General features: G+C 35.4%; 1 protein-coding gene across 1 annotated transcript; it reads right to left on the reverse strand.

Moving 5' to 3' along the window:
• LOC18605343 (CCR4-NOT transcription complex subunit 1) lies at positions 803–21,672 on the reverse strand. The gene is made up of 49 exons (XM_018117102.1): positions 21,574–21,672; positions 20,002–20,302; positions 19,683–19,911; positions 19,221–19,560; positions 19,010–19,123; positions 18,796–18,924; positions 18,488–18,679; positions 18,198–18,389; positions 17,206–17,343; positions 16,981–17,103; positions 16,654–16,907; positions 15,811–15,914; positions 14,839–14,933; positions 14,522–14,755; positions 13,353–13,490; positions 13,148–13,229; positions 12,925–12,992; positions 12,403–12,548; positions 12,143–12,251; positions 11,912–12,058; positions 11,751–11,798; positions 11,539–11,667; positions 11,215–11,442; positions 10,781–10,863; positions 10,597–10,702; positions 10,406–10,501; positions 10,111–10,263; positions 9,119–9,301; positions 8,765–9,028; positions 8,562–8,684; positions 8,225–8,269; positions 8,037–8,114; positions 7,846–7,962; positions 6,504–6,630; positions 6,314–6,417; positions 6,093–6,230; positions 5,915–5,998; positions 4,465–4,611; positions 4,218–4,352; positions 4,088–4,117; positions 3,859–4,005; positions 3,718–3,779; positions 2,932–3,085; positions 2,646–2,837; positions 2,459–2,563; positions 2,145–2,279; positions 1,566–1,808; positions 1,291–1,389; positions 803–1,130 (listed from the first exon to the last, which is right to left on the reverse strand). Exons 1-49 carry the CDS (start codon positions 21,670–21,672, stop codon positions 1,047–1,049), a joined length of 6,873 nt encoding a protein of 2,290 aa, XP_017972591.1. The 3' UTR covers positions 803–1,046.

A 21,672-nucleotide genomic window follows, 5' to 3' on the forward strand; every position in this document is an offset into this window, starting at 1 on the left:
TGAGAAGTCAAAGGGGAATAGGAAGGACAATCGGAGATTGATGTTTCTTCTTCCGTTTAAGAAATTGATAAATATCCTCTGTTTGGACCGACCAAAACGAAATGGAGTATCTAAAACGATTCTCCCCCGCATCCATTCATGTGCCCAAATCATCCGTGGCTTCCCCAGCTATGGACCAGCTCCCACTTCAACATGTAATAAGGACATGGGACAAAATATACTAGCTACACTGCATTTTGTAAACAAGTAATTAATACATTAAATTATTATAGACATGGGTGTAGATGAAGCGATCATAGCTTCATATATATATATATTGCCAGGTAAATTTTGATCATGTTTTATACAAATGTAACCGTTACCAGTATTAATTAGCAGAAATATCTTCTTACATATTATCCAAGTCAATCAATCTCATCCACCCAATCTCGACTGTCAAACTCATCTACACAAGAAAAAGAACCAAAGGGAAAGAAGAAGCCGGCTTGTAACAGCGCACCGCCACAACACGTGTCAAGATCTGAAAATATCGAGTCATGCGGAATTGGGATCATGCATGTCCCTGTGAGCACAGTCATGTGATGCCTATCACCAAATAAACCTAATATTTTCCGGCAATTTCTTCTACACCAATCCTGCACTTGTTGGACATATTGATATCATAACATAGATTTTACTTCCTTTAATATCTGGACTTGATATAGATTACGATATGGCAAATTAAGGTCTATCTGCCTATTTGTAGATTCTTTTTAATTTATTTGAAAGTAATTACTGAAGGAACTTGATTTTTTAAGTAAAATTTTCTTACAAAGTTTGATAGTTATATACTAATATTAATACAAATCAAATTTAAAACGAGATAGTAATTAAATTCCAGTGAGGGCAAATATTCAAACTTTAAAAAAAAAAAACTTGTGGTAGCATTGTAATATTACCAAAAGGGTTTTTTTATACTAATTCCAGTGGGGGCAATCCGTCTCTGTTAATGCACGTTGTCAGATATCACGCCGAAGCAGCAAGCGCCAGATCCAATCCACTCGTGCTTAGATTGAAATTGATTTCAAGAGAATGTTCACATCTGGGTTACACTTGATAAAAGCTCGATTCCAGAAGTTGTATTGAGGATTCTGCGCGAAACAAAATGAGCACATTTTGAATAAAAAGTATGCACTACATTCCAATTCATGATATCCATTTTTCCTACAAAAAAGAAATTTGGAAAAAAAAAAAAAAACCTACAATGCATGATGAGAATGGGGTAGGGGTGGTCAGTGGCGGCTTTCATACCTTGATGAGCTCAATAATCGTGGTCAGAAGACCCCACGGATGAGGATTAACAACACAGCGCTCCAACAACACTCTTGTTATCTGCTCCTGAATGATTTCCTGCATGCAACAATATATATAATCAAGTTAGAGCAGAACTTGTGTTGGTTGAAAACGAATGTTCACGAGTTTTTTTGCCTTCGTATCCAGGACGTTATTTTCTATAACACGTTTTAGTTGTAATTTGTGTTACAATAGCTTGCAAACAAAGACAGTGAAATTGAATGTTCAAGTACCTGTTTTGCTTCATTAAACAAGTACAGCATGACAAAAGAATAGAGGTGTGTGTGGCTGTTTGGGTAGCGGAGCTGATTTGCAATCGCATTAAGGACAAGGTAGCGCCCTTCTGTATCCAGGTCCATTATCAACGTTTGGAAAAGAGCTAAAACAGGACCCATCGCATACAATTGCATGCGATCATTGCAGGTCATCTGTTGTGCAAGGCTAGGTGTGGTCTTTTTCTGTGATTGCTGGATGATCTGTAAATAGACACAAATGATGAGAAAACTTGATTGAAAACTGATAATTTTTAACTAGACACAGAAAATGGCCCCAGATAACTCCAACCAATCTATCCATCAATGTGTTCATTTATAATTCAATTAATCCATAGAAGATGAACAAAGATCCCAGGTTGTGAAAACGAGCTTTTGGTGATAAACATGAAAGCCTTCTCCAAATACTGCCAATTAATTCAACTGATTCAAGAAGGCAGGGTTTTTTAACTTCACATAGCTCGTTCACCCGCCTCTTTGCAAATCATCATAACCTTTAAGTGAAAGGCCACAAACTATAGGTTATAGCATCTACATCACCTGCATTCCAACATACAGGACGCGGGAGTTTATTACAGGCACATCGTATCGGGTCCCAGCTTGTGCTGCCTCATCCTGTGGCAGCAGTAATTTCTCTTTCAGCTCTGATAAGAATGGAGATGCCTGCCATCCTGTCTGCAGAATAATCAAAATGCTTGATTGTGTTATAAAATGAGAAGGATTAAAAACACAAAATTTCAAGAGATCTCCTCAAGCACCACGGAGAAAAGGTGGTGAGGTTTGGGTGGGGGTGTAAAAGAAAGCAAAATAAAAAGGAAAAATATAAAATTTAGAAACTAGGGGATCCACATCACCTTAAGATACTCATCTACATCATTTTTCATCTGCTTAGCTCCTAGGGCTGCATCAACCTCAGAAAATACACATGGTGGTATGTGCATCTCCTGCAATAAATCAATCTGCAAAGAGAAGTATACAGCAAGTTTATTGAGTCAATGTAATGAGAAATCTAATTATTAAGAAAAAAAGTAGGCAAAGTACCTTTAAGTTTGGTGTAGAAGTGTCAGGCAGCTGCATATTGCATGGATAGGCACTAAGGATAATACTTCGCATCTGAATGCAGCTTGAAGGAATTACGTCACAGAAGCTGAAGTGATAACTAACCAGAAACTCTGGGAAATCACGCAGCAACACAAACAGCACTTTTAACGTTTCTTCGTATAGATGTTTAATCTGCATGGATCACACAAAACATGAAGCCAAAAGATAGAAACTGAAAAGTGTAAAATCCTCCCATATTGAGCATTCCCAAAGTATAGAAGCGCACCGCCTTTTCAAGTTTGGCATTCCTCAAATAAGGCTCCATGAATTTGAGCAAATCAACCAGCAGAAGCTGACCATAAACCCAACCTTTTGGAGCATTGACTGTGAGCAATTTCGGCATGAAGTGCTTATGACTTATCAACTCAAGCCATGCAAAGCTGTCATAGCTTCATATTGTTAGCTACAGAACAACAGTACACTTTAGAATGAAAGCATGAGAAAATTGGAATATTTAGTTTGTTGGGAGAATGAAACACATGAAAAAGGCTCGATGTTATCAACCAAAAAGTTCAGTACAATAATATGCTTTCCATCTTTTAGTGGCACGATAATATTCATTCTAGGTAATATCCAGTCCATCACAATTCTCTGTACCTTACCATGAATAATGTCTCTACCTCATAATACAACAAAACAAGCATCGAAAATGGTATAGCTATTGTCAGCGGCATACTGATGAATTAGTTTTTCCTAATATTTTGGGAACCAATTTAAGTGGCACATTACCATATATAACGCTAAGCTCAAGATTATTAGCCCCCGTTTTGGACGCACAGAAAGATGAAGCGAGGACTACAAAGGGAAACCCATTATTTATGATGCATTAAATCCTAATAAATATGAACAATTCAGATAAAAATATCCTCATCACTGCTAAAAGGCAATTCAGAGGTGAAACCGGGTATTCTCATTTTAATCTCTAATAAATTTTTTTTTCACTTTTTTGCACCTTAAATGTCATGGAACACAATGTTAAAACAAGTACAATTAAAATGCTTAGCATGCTAACCTGAAAGCGGGAACTTTAAGAGGCTGAAATGCATGGAAAGTCTCTGCAAAAGCAATCAAAACCTGGAAAATATCCTATCTATGTCAGTGCGCAAAAAGATACAAGAATAGATCAATAAGACAAATACAGAGAAAAACATACCTGAAAGTTGGCAGCATCTAAGACCGCATATGGTGAAACAAGGTCAAAAAGCCAGTTAACAAACAGCCTGAAATATGGCCTTGGGTTAAAAGATGCCTTCTTCTCCTCAGCATTCCTCTTAATCACCTTAACAGTCAATTGAAAAATCTGCCCCATTGTCACAAATGAAATTGTTTAATTGATGTCCCCAGAAAATAGAACGAAAAACACAGAAAAATTCAAGGCAAACCTTTGACAAAAGATGCTCCGTTGCCTGATACTGCAGTAGGAAAGCAAACCATTAAAAGAGGTTGGTGGATGCACGACACAAGCTAACCGGATACACTACTTAAAGAATTTTTCTAAAAACATGATGATACCTTCAGAATCACAACGACAAGCCTTGCATACGCATCAACTGCAAGAAATGAGAGATCCTGTGCAGTTTGAGGAGACTGCAATGACAAACTAGAACCAATTCTCTCAGAAGAGAGACAATGGGCAACAGAGTGCCCCTGAAAAAATATATATAAAAAAAACAAATTAATACATAACCTCTATTAACAATTTCTAAAATTCAGTGCCCTTTTTGTGGGTAAAAGGATTCCAAAAGTAAAGAGATGTTACCATGAGAAATCGAAAAAAACGATCTGACACATCACCACCATTTAGAAATCCATTTTGCTGCAATTTTGAGACAAAATATGCACAAGCTGCATCATTTGCACCAGGAAGTATATATGTTTGGTACCATTCAGTGAACAGCACAGAAACCTGTAGCTTGAAACAAAAGAAAAAGCACAAAAATTTAACCTTCTGTTTTTTCTGGGTGGCCAACAAAAAACATGGACAGAGGGATGCCCATTTCTGGCACCACTCTCAGAATGACATTGATTCCCTAGACCTGTCCCAAACAGGGAATGTGGTGAATGGGGTCTGATGGATGTTGAGATCAGATATTGCAGAAAAAGAAAAACACAGAATGTAACACTAATAAAACCAATCTAAATATTAAGATAGAAGAGCAAACGATGTTAAATATATTAGGTGAGATTTCAAGGTCACTTTAATCTCTGTTCGCATTTCAGGAATTATCATCCCAAAAATATTTAGATGCTTTAACAAATAAAAAATTAGGATTGTTCGTGGTCTTTAAGATTATTTTGGCAATTGCAACCTATTTCTATTGACTCTAAGATTTGTACTTTATCATGGTCCTACTTGTAAGGTTGCAAGCACTTCAGCAAAATTGAAGGGGGGAAGAGGGAGGGGGGGTGAGGGTGAAGTTCATAAGAGTGTTTTTTTTTTTTCAGTATTTATGATTGATTATGCATGAGGTGGACGAAACTAAGAGGGTGTTATTTTCAGGACTTAAGCAACTTGAATGAGATGGAGAACTGAAAGTGGGATTATGTAATTGAATATGCCAAATACACAATAGATACTTGGTAGGAGCAAAGAGAAGACAATTGAAGGAGCAAATCAAAATAGACACATATCCAACCAAACCATAATACAAACAGTAGAAAGATAAGTCCACAACAGCATAAAAGTAAACAAAGGGAAGAGAATATCAGATAAATCTCTCAAAGAAAGTACATTCTAGATTACGCTATACTAACATACGAAACCACTAGCTGAGTTGGTCATCACTGAGTAGGTGAACAAACTTAGCTAAAAATTTACAAAAAGAAAAAAAAAACTAGAATTAATTAAAGGAACATATTCATTATCAACATATCAGTTGACCTCATACTCTTAATACTCAACTCTTGCTTCTACTTTTTCTATATTACAAAAAAGAAAAAGCAACTTATTAATAACTCCTAATTCTCTCTTCATTTTCTTATATAGTTCACGAATGTTTTAAACCAAATGAAAGAGATAAGAAGTTAATATGACAGAATAGAATACAATTGAATCTTCTGCTCTTTAATTTGGCATGAAAGTATATCTTCAGATACTTCTGAATTTCTTTGATACAACCCAAACAGAAAAATACGCAAGCAGGAAAACTCTGCATTATCAAAGAAATTTATTCGTGGTTCACATATAAATTTATACCAAATTCATGTACCTGGTCATAAAAACTAGCAAGATCTGCTGATACAGATTCAGTATTGACATTGCCATCCCTACTTGTCATGGAATAATCAGAGTTCTGTTTTAAGTAAATTCATTAATTAAAAAGTGGAAATATCCCAGAAAAAGCTCATGCCTCTATCAGTAAATAAACTACCGATATATCCAGCTACCTTTTTTCCTCTAGCATGCTTGGTCCTGTCCTCCTTGCCAACAGTATTACCAGAAGGGCTTGAAGCACTTTCTGGAGGATTCTTTGCAATCTCAAGCAATTTTTTTAATGATTCAGGAGATCCAGGTCTTGCTGCAAGCTGCAGTTTGGTACGAATGCTTAATTGTATAATAAAAAACAGAAAAAAAAAAAGAACCGTTGAAAAAATGAACAAATTCAAACCTTTGCCAAGGAATTAATAAGATTGGGAAGTTCTGACAAAGTTAGACTTGATTCCTGAATCAACAAGGTTTCGAGGAGAGAAATTGCAAACTCTGTTGCAGTTTCTGCAGTTCATTCGTTATTAGCAGCTTAATCAAAAGATCACAAGAAAACACAGCTTTGTTCAGAGAGCAGTATCTATAATACATACTATTCTTTCCAGCATCAATGAGCTTTGCCATATGCTTGTTGTATTCAGCAAGATTAAGCAAACCCTTGTGCATAAGGCCAACAATTATATTCGTATTGAACTTCCTATCCTCATCCGAATAAATCACCTTAAAAAAAATGATTTCAGGAAGTTAGAAACTGGAAAGGTGCATCAAAATTCAAAACACATTTAAGTTTTATCAGATAGCAATAAAAGCTTAGTAAAATATCATAAGCTTCTCAACGGACAAGGCCAACCATACTAAAATTACAATCTTTTTTTTTGAAGGGCACTAAAATTACATATATGCTTATCCCTTTCCCCACCACAACCCTGCTGGGATATGCATGGTTTGCTACATATCACATTCCTGAATGTACTTAAAACACGATGATCTAAAACATTTTCAAGGTGTTAAGACATTGAATGTGTCTTAGCACAAAATTGGAGACACAGCATTTTCATGCATGAAATAGTCAGCTAGTTAGAACATAATCAATACAATTTTGCTGTTTTTACCTTTCTGGCCAAGCAGACTTTCTTTCAATCTTTCCTTTTACGAGAAAAAGCAAGAAAAGGGCACAAAAGAAGTGAGAAAAGAACTGCAAAAAGAAAAGAAGGGGAAAGGCATAGATTGAGAACTCCAACAGAAAATCAATATGTTCAGACATGGAAGAAGTAGTTCTCCATCCAAAAAAACCACAATTTGCTTATTGAAGTCTCAGCAGAGAGTTTTCACTGCAATGTTTTGTCATAGGATTTAATCCAATCATTCATCCTTCCATCAGAACAACATGTCCCACACAGCATTTCCTGAACACTAATGAAATCCAGTTCCCAGTCACAAAAAGCTCACCATAACCAAATCTCCAAACAAGTTCCCTGTTTCACCCATCATATTTAACTACTTGACTATCCACTGCTATCATGAAAAGATCAGAGCCATAATATTGTCCCAAAAGAGAACCCTCATTTTTTACCCTGAATACTCAATTTTGTTGCCACATCACCCCAGCTAATTCTTTATATGGCATCTATAAACTAACACAATACTGTTTCTGGTATTACAGATCATCTATCAACCTGGCCCATTTAAATATTACTGCCATTACCTTCCTTATGGAGCAGTCTTTTCAAGTGCAGATCTACATAACTGCTTACATAAAAAGCCCCAGTCAAGAGTCCTGCCCTTTTATGCCTTTAACTCAAACATGAAAAAGTAATCTATTTACAATACTCAAAGCAATCAAACAGCTAAAAAACAACAAAAATACATCAATACCATGCATGATAAACGAAAATTTCAACACATGACCTGGGAAAATAATCTACAGCAACATACCCAACTAGTAACCTCCTTGACAACAAGCTTGCAAACATCACGAATAGCAGCCAGAATTGAAATATGAAAACCGACATGCGAACTGCTTGAAGCTTTCTCATATAAACTTTTGAAAACCTGTCACAAGAATATATCATGGAATGAACAGGAGAAGAAAAATAAAAGAATTCCAAGAAATAAACATGACACACCTTCTGAGCAATTGCAAGGGCTGCCTCATCTCGACTAACACATTTAAGTATGATCTTTGGAATCTGGAAAACAACTCTCTGAACATGCATATTCATCCAAATTAACATGAAGTTAGAAAACAATCCTGTAAAGGTTATTCTTTTGAAAAACATGTTCAAATACAAGTGGGAAGGTTAGAAAAACTAACATCAATCTCTTCCTCTACAGACTCTTTAGTCAACAAAATCTCCAACTGCTATACACAAGCTTCATATAATTATTAAATTCTTAGGAAATCAAGAACCAAACAAGAAGTAATAAAGGAACCATTAAATGAAGCCCAGAAAAAATAGTGTGAAGGAAGAAAAATAATGCATATTAAGAATAGAAGCGAGTCATTATGATGAACAAAACTCCAAAATATAGATGGAAGATAATTACTCAGAAATTGCAGAAGCTTAGTTTGATGCAAAACATTCCTGTGCATATAATTAATTAAAGAGCTACATTAGAGGGGAGATATAATTTGTAAAGACATTAATTACCTTCTGGGAAATTATTTGATATTTTTCCAGTACATCTGACATAGATAATGAGGGTTCCAAGATTCCACTTCCCAGTTGATCAATGGGAGTTGTAGGCAATGATTCTGCAGTAGCTCTCAATTCCTTTAACAAATCAAGTATAGTTATCACTGTTATCATCATTACTTGTAAAAGAGGCTAGTAAATATCTATATATAACAAACAGTTCTAAATTTTCTGGCATAGGACACCTCCTCAGAATGCACTTCAGAGGCAGCAGCAGTTGGGGACAAAGAACTGAGGGAACTTTGGTTTGCAACAGGCCGGTTAGCGTCAATCTCCTCAGAAATGAGATCCAAGGGATAATTAACTCCATCCATCCCAGATAAGCACGAGCCTCGGTTAAGCTGTCCTGGAGCAGCAGATGAAGCATGCACCACATTTGAGTTCTGACCAGCTTGATTTTTCCGGAAGACATGAACAAACTCCTATAGGAGAGAAAGAATAAGATAATACAAATCTGACATGATTGAACATAATCCCAATCACTCATCATCCACGAATCCAGAAATCACTACCTCATATACTTGCTGTTGTGAGTGCGATATGTGCCCTGGTCTGAGGAGTGGGGACTCTGTTGTAACAGTCATAGGACCTTGTGCATTAATGTTTGCATCATAATATGAAGGATCAATACCCTCTCTAGGCTTCCTTCTTACAGAAAGTTGCTGAGTAATTTCACAGTCGATGGTTTGTAATGCCTGATATGGCACCAAATACACAATAAGAAATCACCAATGCTATATGCTATTTGATTTCCTTTTAGAATGATCATCCAAATGAAATATCGACTTTCCAAAACCTGTTGCTTAGCAATGTATTCAGCAAAGAACAATTATACTGATTTTTGGGTGGAAGTGGAAATACAAAAGGTACAAGAATTAAATTGAAAGAAAAGTGCCAAACCCAAGAACAACCCAGAGGTGCAAGAAGCATACAGGAGGAACTTAAAACCATAAAATGAAGAAAAAATGCAATAATAACAATATTGAAGAAGGGTTTGGAAACTAAATACTCAAGAATCAGCAGGAATAACATCATCAAAACTTCAAGAATCCCCTTCTAATTTCAGCCAAGGGCTTGTCATCACCCACTGTGAGAGGCAAAACAAAGACCCAAATAGAAAACCTTCATTTTCTGATAACCTATCTAATAATAAATTTTCAGAGTTTCCCCCATATTTTTGCTCATTGATTAACCAGTCAAGCATACATATTCTACATCTTTCATACCCCACAATCTTTGATTCTCATGTTTTCTGTCCATAATAATAAAAAACAAATATATTTATAACAAACTATGTAACATGGATCCTCACTGAAATTGCTGAAGCAATAAATTGATAATCAATACAAACAGAATTGTTTGCGACTGCATCTGTGTTGAAGAGATAGGTAGGGCAGCATTTAATAACAGATATAACTTAAGAATGATGGTTCAAATAACAATTAGTATGTAGAGCACAACTTAATTATATATGCATAATTGAGAAAGTTGGAAGCAAACATACCTTCTGAACTGCAGCATGTTCAATTACTGCACACCCCAAATCAAGGTTATCATTGATAACAAGAGCAACAGCTTGTTCAAGATGTTCATTGGGAGCATTCAAACCCTGAAATGAATCCCTTAGTTGACGTGATATTGAAGTACGAAGAGTTTCCTAGCAATAGGAACCAAGGTTTGACCATTAAGGTTTGAGCATTAAAAGAAAAAAAAAATTAAATTTGCCTATTAACAGCGAGATAGTCAAGCTTAAAGTGCATGTCAACGAAGCCAAGAAATTTGAAGATCAAATATAAAACCTTGCATGTCACATGAGCTAGACTTCCAGCCAGACTAGCTACCATTGAATGCGCAGCCTCATATATGCAGGTTTCATCTGATTCCATAGCATAGTCCTAAGGTTGATTACACATAAAGGAAGCAAAAAGTTACTATAAAATAGTAGCCAGAGAAGAAGTCAGTGCATACAAGAAAAAAGAACAGTCCTAACCTTTAGAACAACTTCCTTTGTTGTCTGGATTGCTATGAGAACAATGCGTTGAACCACCAGAGACAGGAGTTCTTTGATAGCCCTCTCCATAGCAATAGGGACAACTCTAAAATACATATGTGGAGTTAAGCACACTGGACACTTTAATTAAATTATAAATATGAAAATGTTGAAAAAGATTAACCTTAGCAAATGATGCAAGCCCAAAGTGCTGAGTTCTTCATTGAAAATAATTTGACTTCCAATATCTGCGATTCGTGAAGCCAGCTGCACAAACCATGGACAGTATATTATTAGTAAAGCAAAATGAACTGAAATTCTTCCAATATGTTACATTTGAATGTAGCAATACAAAATCTAGAGACTGGGATGAAACAACTTGGGAAAGGCCTTGGCTAGAAGGAAGCTGATCACGATACTAATGCCAAAAAACAAGTGCAGCATCAAACACTAAAGCCACAAATTTTCATCTTCTGCTATTGGACCAAATGCAAAAAGAAGCCAAGCAGGATACCAATGCTACAAGACAAGTTCAATATCAAACAATAGAGACAAACATTACTGATCATGAGTAATCAGCTAATAATAAAGTATTAAACCTAACAAAAGGGACAATACCTCTAATTGGTCGTCAGAATGAGATGTATTGAATATCTCATGCTGTAGATAAACTTTATTCAGTGTAGACTTGATTTCAGAGTTAATTTCAGTAACCACTGGCGGCTGAGATGCCCCAACATCTTTGTTGGAAAAATCAGGATTTCCTTCTACTTTACGAAGACGATTTTTCAGAAGAGATGTTGGGTTAGCTTTCTTCATATCTACACCAAGGTTCTTAAATAGAACCTACAAATGGCAGGGATATAGTAAGAAAAAGTGAGAAAATCATATTCACAGGTTCAGACTAGGTAAATATTTCAAAGAAGAACATCAATAGTAGACCTCAATATCGAATTTGAGATTCATTTTTAGATTTGGCAATGCATAGATCTCTGCAAGTAAACCAAGAATTGCCATAGTCCAAGGATTTGGAGGCTTGTAAGCACGACTACTTCGGCATGGTTCCAATATCTGCAGCAAAACTGAGCTGGTAAAATATCAAAGTAGCAAATTAAGATAGTGGAAATCACATTATGTAACTGAAAAACTAATACCTTTGAGGTAAATGGAATCACAGCTATCATCAAGCCCCTCTCATATGCCTGGACAAAGCCAAGCAAGATAATGATGAAGCTGAATGATAAAAGAAACTTAATATTGGACAGAAAAGTTAATCATACAGGATGACAACAGAAGAATTCATTTGAATGGTTACCTCTATTATTAAAGCTTTGGGATCTATTTCTCGGGCCCTTAGTACTTGATTTCTGCCAACAGTGAACTTCCCAAGCCAACTACCTAAATTTTTCAGCAAGGAACGCTCTTCTGAGCTTGACCTTATATGCTCAGATCTCAAAATAACCTGAGATATGTTTCTTTGTATTACAACCAGTACAACTCAAGATCGCAACTAAATCCAGAAAATTAAAGATTTCTTGCACATAACCTTGCAATTATCATATGCAGCCTTGACAATCTCTTCATTCAATATTTTTGAATTGACTTTCTTCAGAAACTCCAAGTACAAGTCATGAAAATTCGGCTCGATGCTTGCTCTGACGAGAGTTTGACGACAAGATATAGGATGATAGGAAGTAAATAAATAGTTAATTATTTAGCGAAAACTCAAACAGCAGTTGGTACATCCACACCAAATATATATAAATTATAATGTGCCAGAAGCTCTCAGGCAGAACTCAATCTTACCTTCTCATCACCATGTACTGGGCAAACCATGGATAATATTGCTCATTAAGAATCTCAGTAAATTTCTTCACTTTAGCATCAACATTTGATGAGGAAATATTATTAATCATGAAAAATATCTTATCCTGAACATTGGATGCAGGAGTCTGTCAAAAACAAAATAATAAAATATTAAAAATTCCAAAATCCATGGAACCTGTAGAGTAATATGTAACAGAAAAATAAATAAAATAGCATGCTCTTTTTGCACATAAAAATGACTCCAGTAAAGGGAGAGGATAGATGAAAAGATTCCCTAATGCAAAATTTATAACATAAAAAGTAAATTTAAAACCAAAAAAAAAGTCATAGTTTGCAATCTGACTGGAAAAAGATCCCTTTTATTGAAATAAATATAAACAAAATTTTCTCTTGTCCCACAAAAAGGAAAAATGATCATGTAAATATATATAGAGATGGGTAATAACGTTCAATGTGAAAGTAGGTATACATGAACATGTACATGTATAGAGAGAAAGATACCTTGAGAGGAGTATTCCTCTTCTCATCTGCTGCAATAAGTGTTTCAATATTTAGAGCAGAACCAAACCCTGTACCATATGAATGTTGTTGTTTAAAGAAAGCTAACAGATATGTAATGGTTTAAAAAAAAAATTACAATGCAGTAAAGTGGATTCATCCAGAGGATGATTTTTCACCCATGAACTTAAAGCAATCAGATGTTAAATAAGGTAGATATACTTACTAGTTGAAGTAACTCTCCTAGAAGAATTAAGAAAATCAGAAGCATTGGGTGTAACTGCCATTGCCTTTTGTGATGACACAGTCTGCATGGACCAGAAGTAATCAGCCACAGAAAAGAACAGTTTGAAGAAATTTGAAGATTGATGAAGGAGATGGATTTTATATTACTATAAAGACTAGCAGATTGATATTGGAAAAGAAAATACATTCTGACAGCTAGCTACATCATTCACGAAGCCACTTGAAGGGTGGACAGATTGAGGTAAATCTGGTTTCATGCAAATGCTTGAAGTCATAGATGTCTTGATTCTATCACCTAGAACTTCTTCATATCTCTGTTGCATCTGCAGTGAAGGTGAGTAAACTGTTCCCACAAGACAAGTATTCAGATGTCCTAAAGAACTTAAGCTCTCCAACCTAGTTTTCAATTACTTTACCAATGGAATTGGTCAATAATGACATGTTTTCATTGAAAGGCTACAGAAACACATCACTGTTAAGCAATTTCAAGAAAAAATTAAAATATTATGAGGCACAAGGAGAGGTATAACATGATAAAAAGATATCAGGATAGGTAGATATTAGTGTTGCTTATTTATCTAAATTCATATGCGTTAACATCAACTATCTTTGGGGTTTGTTATGTCCTTACATTCACAAGTTAGGCCTCTCTAGCCTCTACCTATAGCCAATTGGCATTTCTCCACCTAATTCCAATTGGTTTTAGGTTGGATACTTAACAATACACAATCAAGAGATTAATATAATCACTGTTACCAAAATGCATGAGGATACCCTGTTCCAGAAGATAACTAGAAAGAAAGCCCAGCCTCTTTCAAAAGTTAAATATCAGGAAACAGTGGTGCTATGTAACTTTTTGGAAAGGTATACTAAAAAAAGGATAATTTAAGGAGGGAGGTTCAATTTACAACTTCAAGTTTGCACTAGTAACCAACCCTCTTGATAACACGGAGAAAGGAGGCAGGGATGATGGTAACTGTTAACCTCGCTAATAAATTAACCCAACAACCCAAAATTTTGGGTTACAGAAAGAACAAAATAAAGAATTAAGTACAAACTGGTTCCCTGAAAGATGCAAAATGTATTCTAACATCCTCATGCCATTCAACATAGAATCTGTAATTCATATTATTCCTATATTTGATTGGATCTGGTATAAGGTTTAGTTTTAGGGTGCATTGAAGTAAATCGGCCCCAAAAAAGGGGAAAATAAAACACACAAGCAAAGACAATACTTTCTGTGTTAATTTGGCAATCACACATTGTTTAATGTAAACAGTCTAGAAGGGCAGCTGGTGTTTGACAAAACTGAAAGACAAGGAATTACTAAAGGAAAAAATTTAACCGAATTCACCTCTGAACTTTCTGAAGTAGCTGCAGTAAAACCATCATGGGGAACGTAAGTGTTCTCTTCATCTTTTCCCAAGGAACTTGACGAAATCCTAGCAAGTGCAAGTTCAACAAAATCAACAAGCTCCGGATGAGTTCCATGCAAATGAGATATTTGCAAAATATGACTGCAATACTGTGGCAACTCAACCAAACGGTCCAGAAACTGCTCTAAAGCTTTGGTTCCAAACAAAAATATCTACAAGAAAAAACCAATTATAATGTCAAACAAAAAAAAAGAATCATTGCGGATGAAACAGAATAGCAAAGTGTACTACTAACCTTTGAGTCTGTGGGCTTACACAATGCATCTAGCACACTATTCAAACCAACAACAAGTCTGAGTTTAGTTACAAGCCGATGTTTTATTAAAGAACCTGCAACAGAGGATATAAGCATTCAATATATGGAAATGAAATTACAAGCATTCGTGAACAAACTAAACAATGCCAGCCATAAGATGATGTTCAAGAATCTGCATAAAAACACAAAGTGATAAAGGAGCGGGGGCACAAATTTGTCAGAATTAAAGCACGCTGCAGTGTGCCGATCAGCAGGAGAATCCCATAGAATAATTTCATGTGAATAACAATTTCATAAATTCTAACCAACTGACATGTTCTAAGACTGTCTCTTCACATGAAAATGTGTTATTTCCCAGTGCCTGCAATAATGAAGCTGAAGTAAATGCATGAGGCATATTTCACCTATTCTGCTACGTTATTCAGAACAGCAATGCCTCTTACAACTCCTACCACTAAGTCTATGGAAGTGCCTAAGCTTTTTCCAAGAGGTGCACTATGTCTAATAGAAAAAAGAACTGACTTTACTGATAACCAACTCCTTCCCTGCCAATGTAAATTTTCTAAAAAGGAAAAAAGACCTCATTGTATGCTCAACACATGACAAAAAAGATACCTTCAGATAAAATAGGGCATTTACAATTTGTTTTAATATCAGAAATTGCTAGCAAAGCTACACTAAACAAACTAGATATCAGGCCTTTTTTACAACAGCTCAGGCTACACGCGAGACTACACTATGAAGTTCAATTATTATCAAATAATCAAATTGCGCTTGATAAGCACACAGCCTTTCACATGGAAACCAAAAGGCAATGGCATTAGATACCCTTTTAAGGAAATTGGCACAAATATCCTAAGCCAACAAAGACAGGCTAGTTTAGCAGATGTAATAGGTTGGCTTATAACCACAATGACTGTAAAATATAAATGAGAACAAAAGTAGGCTTACCAAAAAGGATAGCGACAATATTAAGCTGCTTTTCTGGATACCTAGGGAAGAACCTGTACTCATCCAACAAATTTTGTATCACATGCTCAAAAATCAATTGTTCCCTGTCAATTGAAGCAAGAGCTATTTTGAATATTTTTCCAAATTAAAAAGTTATGTTAAAGTAATGCAAAATGCACCATGAATAACAAAAGTCATTATCTTTCCTATTCAGGTGTATGAAGTGTGCAATAATATAACTTACTCTATGAAATTTCCTCTACTATCATGCCAAATTAGGCACACCTAGTACTAATATGGAAAACAACTCAGACTAGCATAATTCCAACAAGCAAAACTTTCAGTCAGTTCTTGAAACATGTTTCAATCAGCGAGGCAAAAGCATAAGTTTTAAAAGTATATATTTTCATTAGTTCAAATTAGCTGGGGTAACCAGTATCAAGCAGATCGAAAGAAGTATTAGTCAACCTCGAATTAGACTGAAAAAATCCAATAAACTGGAATTAATCCATCAACAAGCAGCTTTAAACACAAACAAATGACAAAGCAAATTGTCAAAACCATTTCAAAAGAATCCAGCCATTATGAGACAAAACAGATTCTAAACATTGAAAAGAGAGCTGAACAATAACATTATGCAAAATAAAGCTAAAACACCTATCCACTTATAAGGAAAAGGAAAAAGATAATAAACAAACCCTTGCAAACACATCATGATAAGTTATAAACCACCACTAAAGCCAATGTACGCTATCAGCACTGACAACAAGTATACTAGAGGCTAATATATACTCAATATGACATAATATCATTAAGTTTCTAGTGCTTAAATTAATAATGAACCTTTTCTTTGAAGATTTCTTGAATTGTGAAAGCATTTGAATCATAACAGTGATAGGCATCTGACCAGAAAACATCTGATACAAATAAGAACCTGCTTCAGCCTCTATATCATTAGCATATCCACAAGAAATTGATGAATCAGAAGTTCCAACATTCTGAAGTTGAGGCTTGAAATGCATAGAAGCTCTATTCAATCTTTTCAATTCTTTAGCAAGGTGGTCAGAAGTGATCTGTTCAATATTAGCTTGAAAAACCTGCAACACATAGAACACTACAAGTTGAATTAACCAAAGATAACAGAGGAATATAATTTTGAGGCTGTAGAACCTTTAGAAAGGTTGAACTTGTCTTGGAATATATATTCTCAACAGTGCTAGGATAATGAAACAAATCAGGGGACATATCTTCTGCTGCATCTAAAGAAATCTCCTTCCAAAACTTTAGGCATTCCTGAAATTAGCAGTACGAAAATAGGAGTGTTATGTTCTTCGCATTTCAATTGAATCAGCAGAAATGGTTTTCACTTTTGTCATCGCCACAAAGAAGACCAACCTCAACAAAAATGTCTTTATTAGCAATCAGATTATCATTCAACCACTTCTCCAGACACAAGTATTCTTTTTGGGAAGCAAACGCAGCCAGTCGAATACTGAAAGAAAATGGAATTTGCTCCAAGAAAGTTGATAAAATCTGCATTGCATAACAGCAAATTCACCAGAAATAGATAAACCATATTATAGCAAAGTAGAAGAAGAGCCAATACCAAAAAGAAGAAATACAACCATACTTCTGATCATAATGAAAATAAGATTTCACATCCTGAAATCATACAGATAAGTCATGGATTCTTTCAAAGCTGTTAAACTTCTCTTGTGTTAGCAACTTAGCTAAAAACGATTAATATGCTTAAAATGAAAAGGAGAAACTAAATGAAAACCTATATAAAACTAATCCTCTGTTTGAGATGATGAGTCCTTGCATCTTTTATGAGGTATATGGGAAGTAAAAATTGCTGCAACAACTAAAAATTAATCTGAAAGCTTAAATAAAACCACTTTTTAATCTCTCCTTTTGGACTTTCTTTTTCTTATCCTTGGCTGAACCTATTACAAAGAACTCATAGTTTTTATTTTTTTTCTCTGAGACTTCAATGCCCTTCATATCCCCATGGATTAGATGATTTGTCCCTTCTCTTTTCTTTAATAAGTTACCGCAGACCACAATGAAGAAAGGCTCCTTTCAAGAGATAGCAAAAATCCTTTGATGCATACCACTTTGTGCCATGCATTGACTTATTGCATGGCTACCCCATGGATTTTAATAAAACAGCAATCAAAACGATTCACAAAAGAGAAATGATATTAAGAGAAAACAAAGGTAAAGTACTAGATAGACTAGAAAGAGGAAACAATGAAGAAGATAGTAAAAGTTCCATAAAAGACAAGAAACATAAACATAATCCTAACCATAGATGAAAAAAAAAATACAGCAATAGTTGCATTACTAACAGCAATTGATCCTTCTTCAGATTGAGTTTTTATTACCTTCTGTTCATGGCAAATGGCCAACATTCCAATTATGATGCTTTCATCAGCTTTAATCATGTCCATGAAACCACGTGCCACAAACTTGGAATTAGAATGCCAAAGATGAAGAATCAAGCTACCCATAGATTTTTCAACAACTATGGGGAAAATGGTGGAAGAAACATCATGCTGGAGGAGGTTGTAAGCAGTCTGCAAGAATAACATAATTATATCATCAGCACTAAGGTCAAAAATTGCTACATTGCAAAATATGTGTAACTTTAGTTAGATAAGTACAAGCACCATACATTAATTTGAGCAATTCCAAGGAGTAATACTTCAGGGCAGTGTTTGAGAGGGTACTCAATAATTGCTTGAACGGAATTGGCACAGCCCCTCTCAGCTAATTGACACAACACGTCAAACAGGTCAAGGGATAACCATGCATGGTTTCCTTGTATGGCTTGAAGCTTATGGTGATCACACGCTTCAACATATGCCTTCAGGTAAGCGAATATACATTTAAGCCAAACAGAAAACAAAAATAAAAAAAAAATGAAGTAAGAGGGGAAATGGAAAGAAAACAGATCAGACATTTATGAGCAATGTGCCATACTAGCTTCCTGACAGAATGTTCAAAGGTAAAAATCTCAAGTGGGGCTGATACAGCATATCTTAGAAAAGATAATTGACCATCAACATTCTTCCAGGCAGAGCCGCATACAGCATGAAGAGGGAAAGGATCCTGCATGTTTATTTGCAATAATTCAATATAACTGCACAGAACATTATATAAATTTAAACTGAACAACTATGCTAAACTATGGTACCTGACATGCACATGCATAAATTGACATGAAAATTGAAAATGCTTGGCTGTTAGGAATGTAAAATCCCTCATGATCCAGATGTTCCATGACACTATTCCAGTTGGTTCCAGGAGCCTGCAACTCAAAATAACACTCTTCAAATCAATAGTTTCACTTTTAATCAATAGTGGAACAAGGTAACAAAGATAAATCAAGATTGAACGGGACTTACAAGTTGCTTAATTGAATCCACCAAAACGTCCACATTCCAAGAGCCTGGGCATGATTTATCAAATGCAGCACTGCTACCAATTGCAGAGCAGAAAATTGAATGTGAAAGTTGACTGTCCTTAAGGCCAGTATACGTACGGGCAACAGTGCTAAGTATTCTAGAGAGAGTAACTTCATTCAAAGGTAAGAAATTTGACAAAACCTCTTTGCAATGTGTAGAATCAGTTGTACATCTATATCCAACTTCTCTCATTATATCAGCCATGCTAGTCTCACTCTCCATCTCCACCAGAAGGAAATCAAAGTCATTTTCATTGCAACTTTGAAACATATCCAAATTCCTTCAAAGCAAAAACAAAAAATGAACGTGGGACAAGGAAATTGACTCCATAATTTTAGCATAGCAGGCACATGATCAGTTACCGAATAAAAACTAAACCAAGACTCAAGGAGTTATGAATACCTTGGAAGCCTATCCTCCTTTACATCATCTTTGAGCCACGGAACTAATATAAGAGGGGTCCTCTCTTTTGGATACTTCAGAGCCACCATTTGCATAAGGGAGTCCACATACTTGATTAGGCCCTCTGACTGATACAAGAACAGACTTACATTCTGAATCTCCTCAACAGAATCAACAGAGGCAGGATTTCCGCATAACTCCTCTATCAATCCAATGCTAAAGTCCTGACCTGAAAAAAAAAAATAAATGAATCACATACTAAAAGCAGCATTCTTGGAAGAATATTTGGAGTGGATACTTAGAGAAGGGATGAACTTACCAGTAGTTCTGACCTCAGCATTCTCTGAGTCTGCCAAAGCAAGACCAAGGGCAACTTTCTCAAAGACTGACAATTGCAATTCATTGCAAAAATCCCTAAGGAATTTTTTGCTGATAATCAAGTTTCTGAATGCTTCACAAAACACAGTGCTAAAATTTGGTTGGTCTAATAGACAACTGAATACTGCAGAAAATAGGTCCAACATATATTGCTTTTTTTGCATATCTTCCCCTAGAAGATTCATGTGATCCAAGCATGTCTGTACCAGCAAGATGCTTCCCTCGATCCCATATTCAACAGTCTTCCCAGAACGTAAAGGCCACATAAGTAACCAATAAAGATATGCAATAAACAAGTAACAAAGTTCCTTATTTCAAAAAGATAAACAACCATAAATTGATAAAAAAAAAATTACATCATTCTACTAATTAAACATAGGGATCACATAAATTGACAAAATCAACTGTATGAATATAAGAAATAAATCCCCGTTATTAATAACTTAAAGTAGCAGAGTGTAGACACATCAAGTCCCCCTCTCTTAAGAAAAATAGAAAATTAAGTAATTGTTTTTCCCTCTTTTTTGAGGTGCAAAGCTTGTATTGCGCATGCAAATATTTTTTCTCTTTTCATTTGTTTTTGTAGGATGCTTGAATATTTCCCAGAAACTACATAAACCAATTAGCTTTTTTTTGAAATGAAAATGACCTCTAATAGATTTCATTTGAAAACTTATAAAGATCTACATATATGACACCACAACATAAGTATCTTAAATTTCATGGCCAATCCTTTTCTGTCCTTTCTTGCCCAATCAAGGATACAATTAATTATTCCAAAGATCCGCTTAAAATGTGATCAAATGTCCTTACAGTTTCTAACTTTCTATGCTTTCGAAATCTCCTTCAACCAACTAACAATTAGTCAACCTTTTGGCAATATGTAAGAGATTTCAAATAGAGAAAAAAGAAAAAGATAAAAGCTATTCAGATTCAGATTCAGATCAATGACTTAAAAGACTCGCACACCAACCAGCAACATTGTTGCATTTGAGACAAAACCATCCGGATATTTAAATTTGTTGCATTGCTCTTGCCTTCTTTCATTTTCTCCACAACCAAACAGAGCCATTAACAACAATATGCACATGCACGTAAACAAACTAAAACCGCGGAAGTCATGATTAAATCAAGATTTTACAACATGGACACGTTATATTGTATCAAACCCTAAACAAAAGCAGAAAAGGGGGGGAAAAAGAAAAACAAAAGAAACATGAAATTATAGGGGAAAAGAACGTAATCTTGAGGAAACTAGGTTTTCCGTGGAATATAATATGTATAATACATTGAAACATACTCTATTCCTCACTTCTTTTCCATTTTCTAATCAACCAAACAAAGCCGATAAGCACGTATGTATACGTAAAAAAAAAAAAACAAACGGAAACCAAGCATATAGATCAAACTTATTACGTATCGAACGAGATCATTTTCGTATCAAGCCATAACGAATAGCTCTAGAAGAAACGCGAACAAAAGAAAAGAAATAGAGAGAGATGTGGAGGCATACCTGACGGAGCTTGCGAAGAACCTGACTGAAATTGGAGTCGTCTAGACTCTGTAGCAAGAACCGAATATGGCTAGAAAGCAGCGACGAAAATGGTAGCAT

The sequence above is a fragment of the Theobroma cacao genome, chromosome 3 (assembly GCF_000208745.1).
Source record: "Theobroma cacao cultivar B97-61/B2 chromosome 3, Criollo_cocoa_genome_V2, whole genome shotgun sequence".
Lineage (NCBI taxonomy): Eukaryota > Viridiplantae > Streptophyta > Magnoliopsida > Malvales > Malvaceae > Theobroma > Theobroma cacao.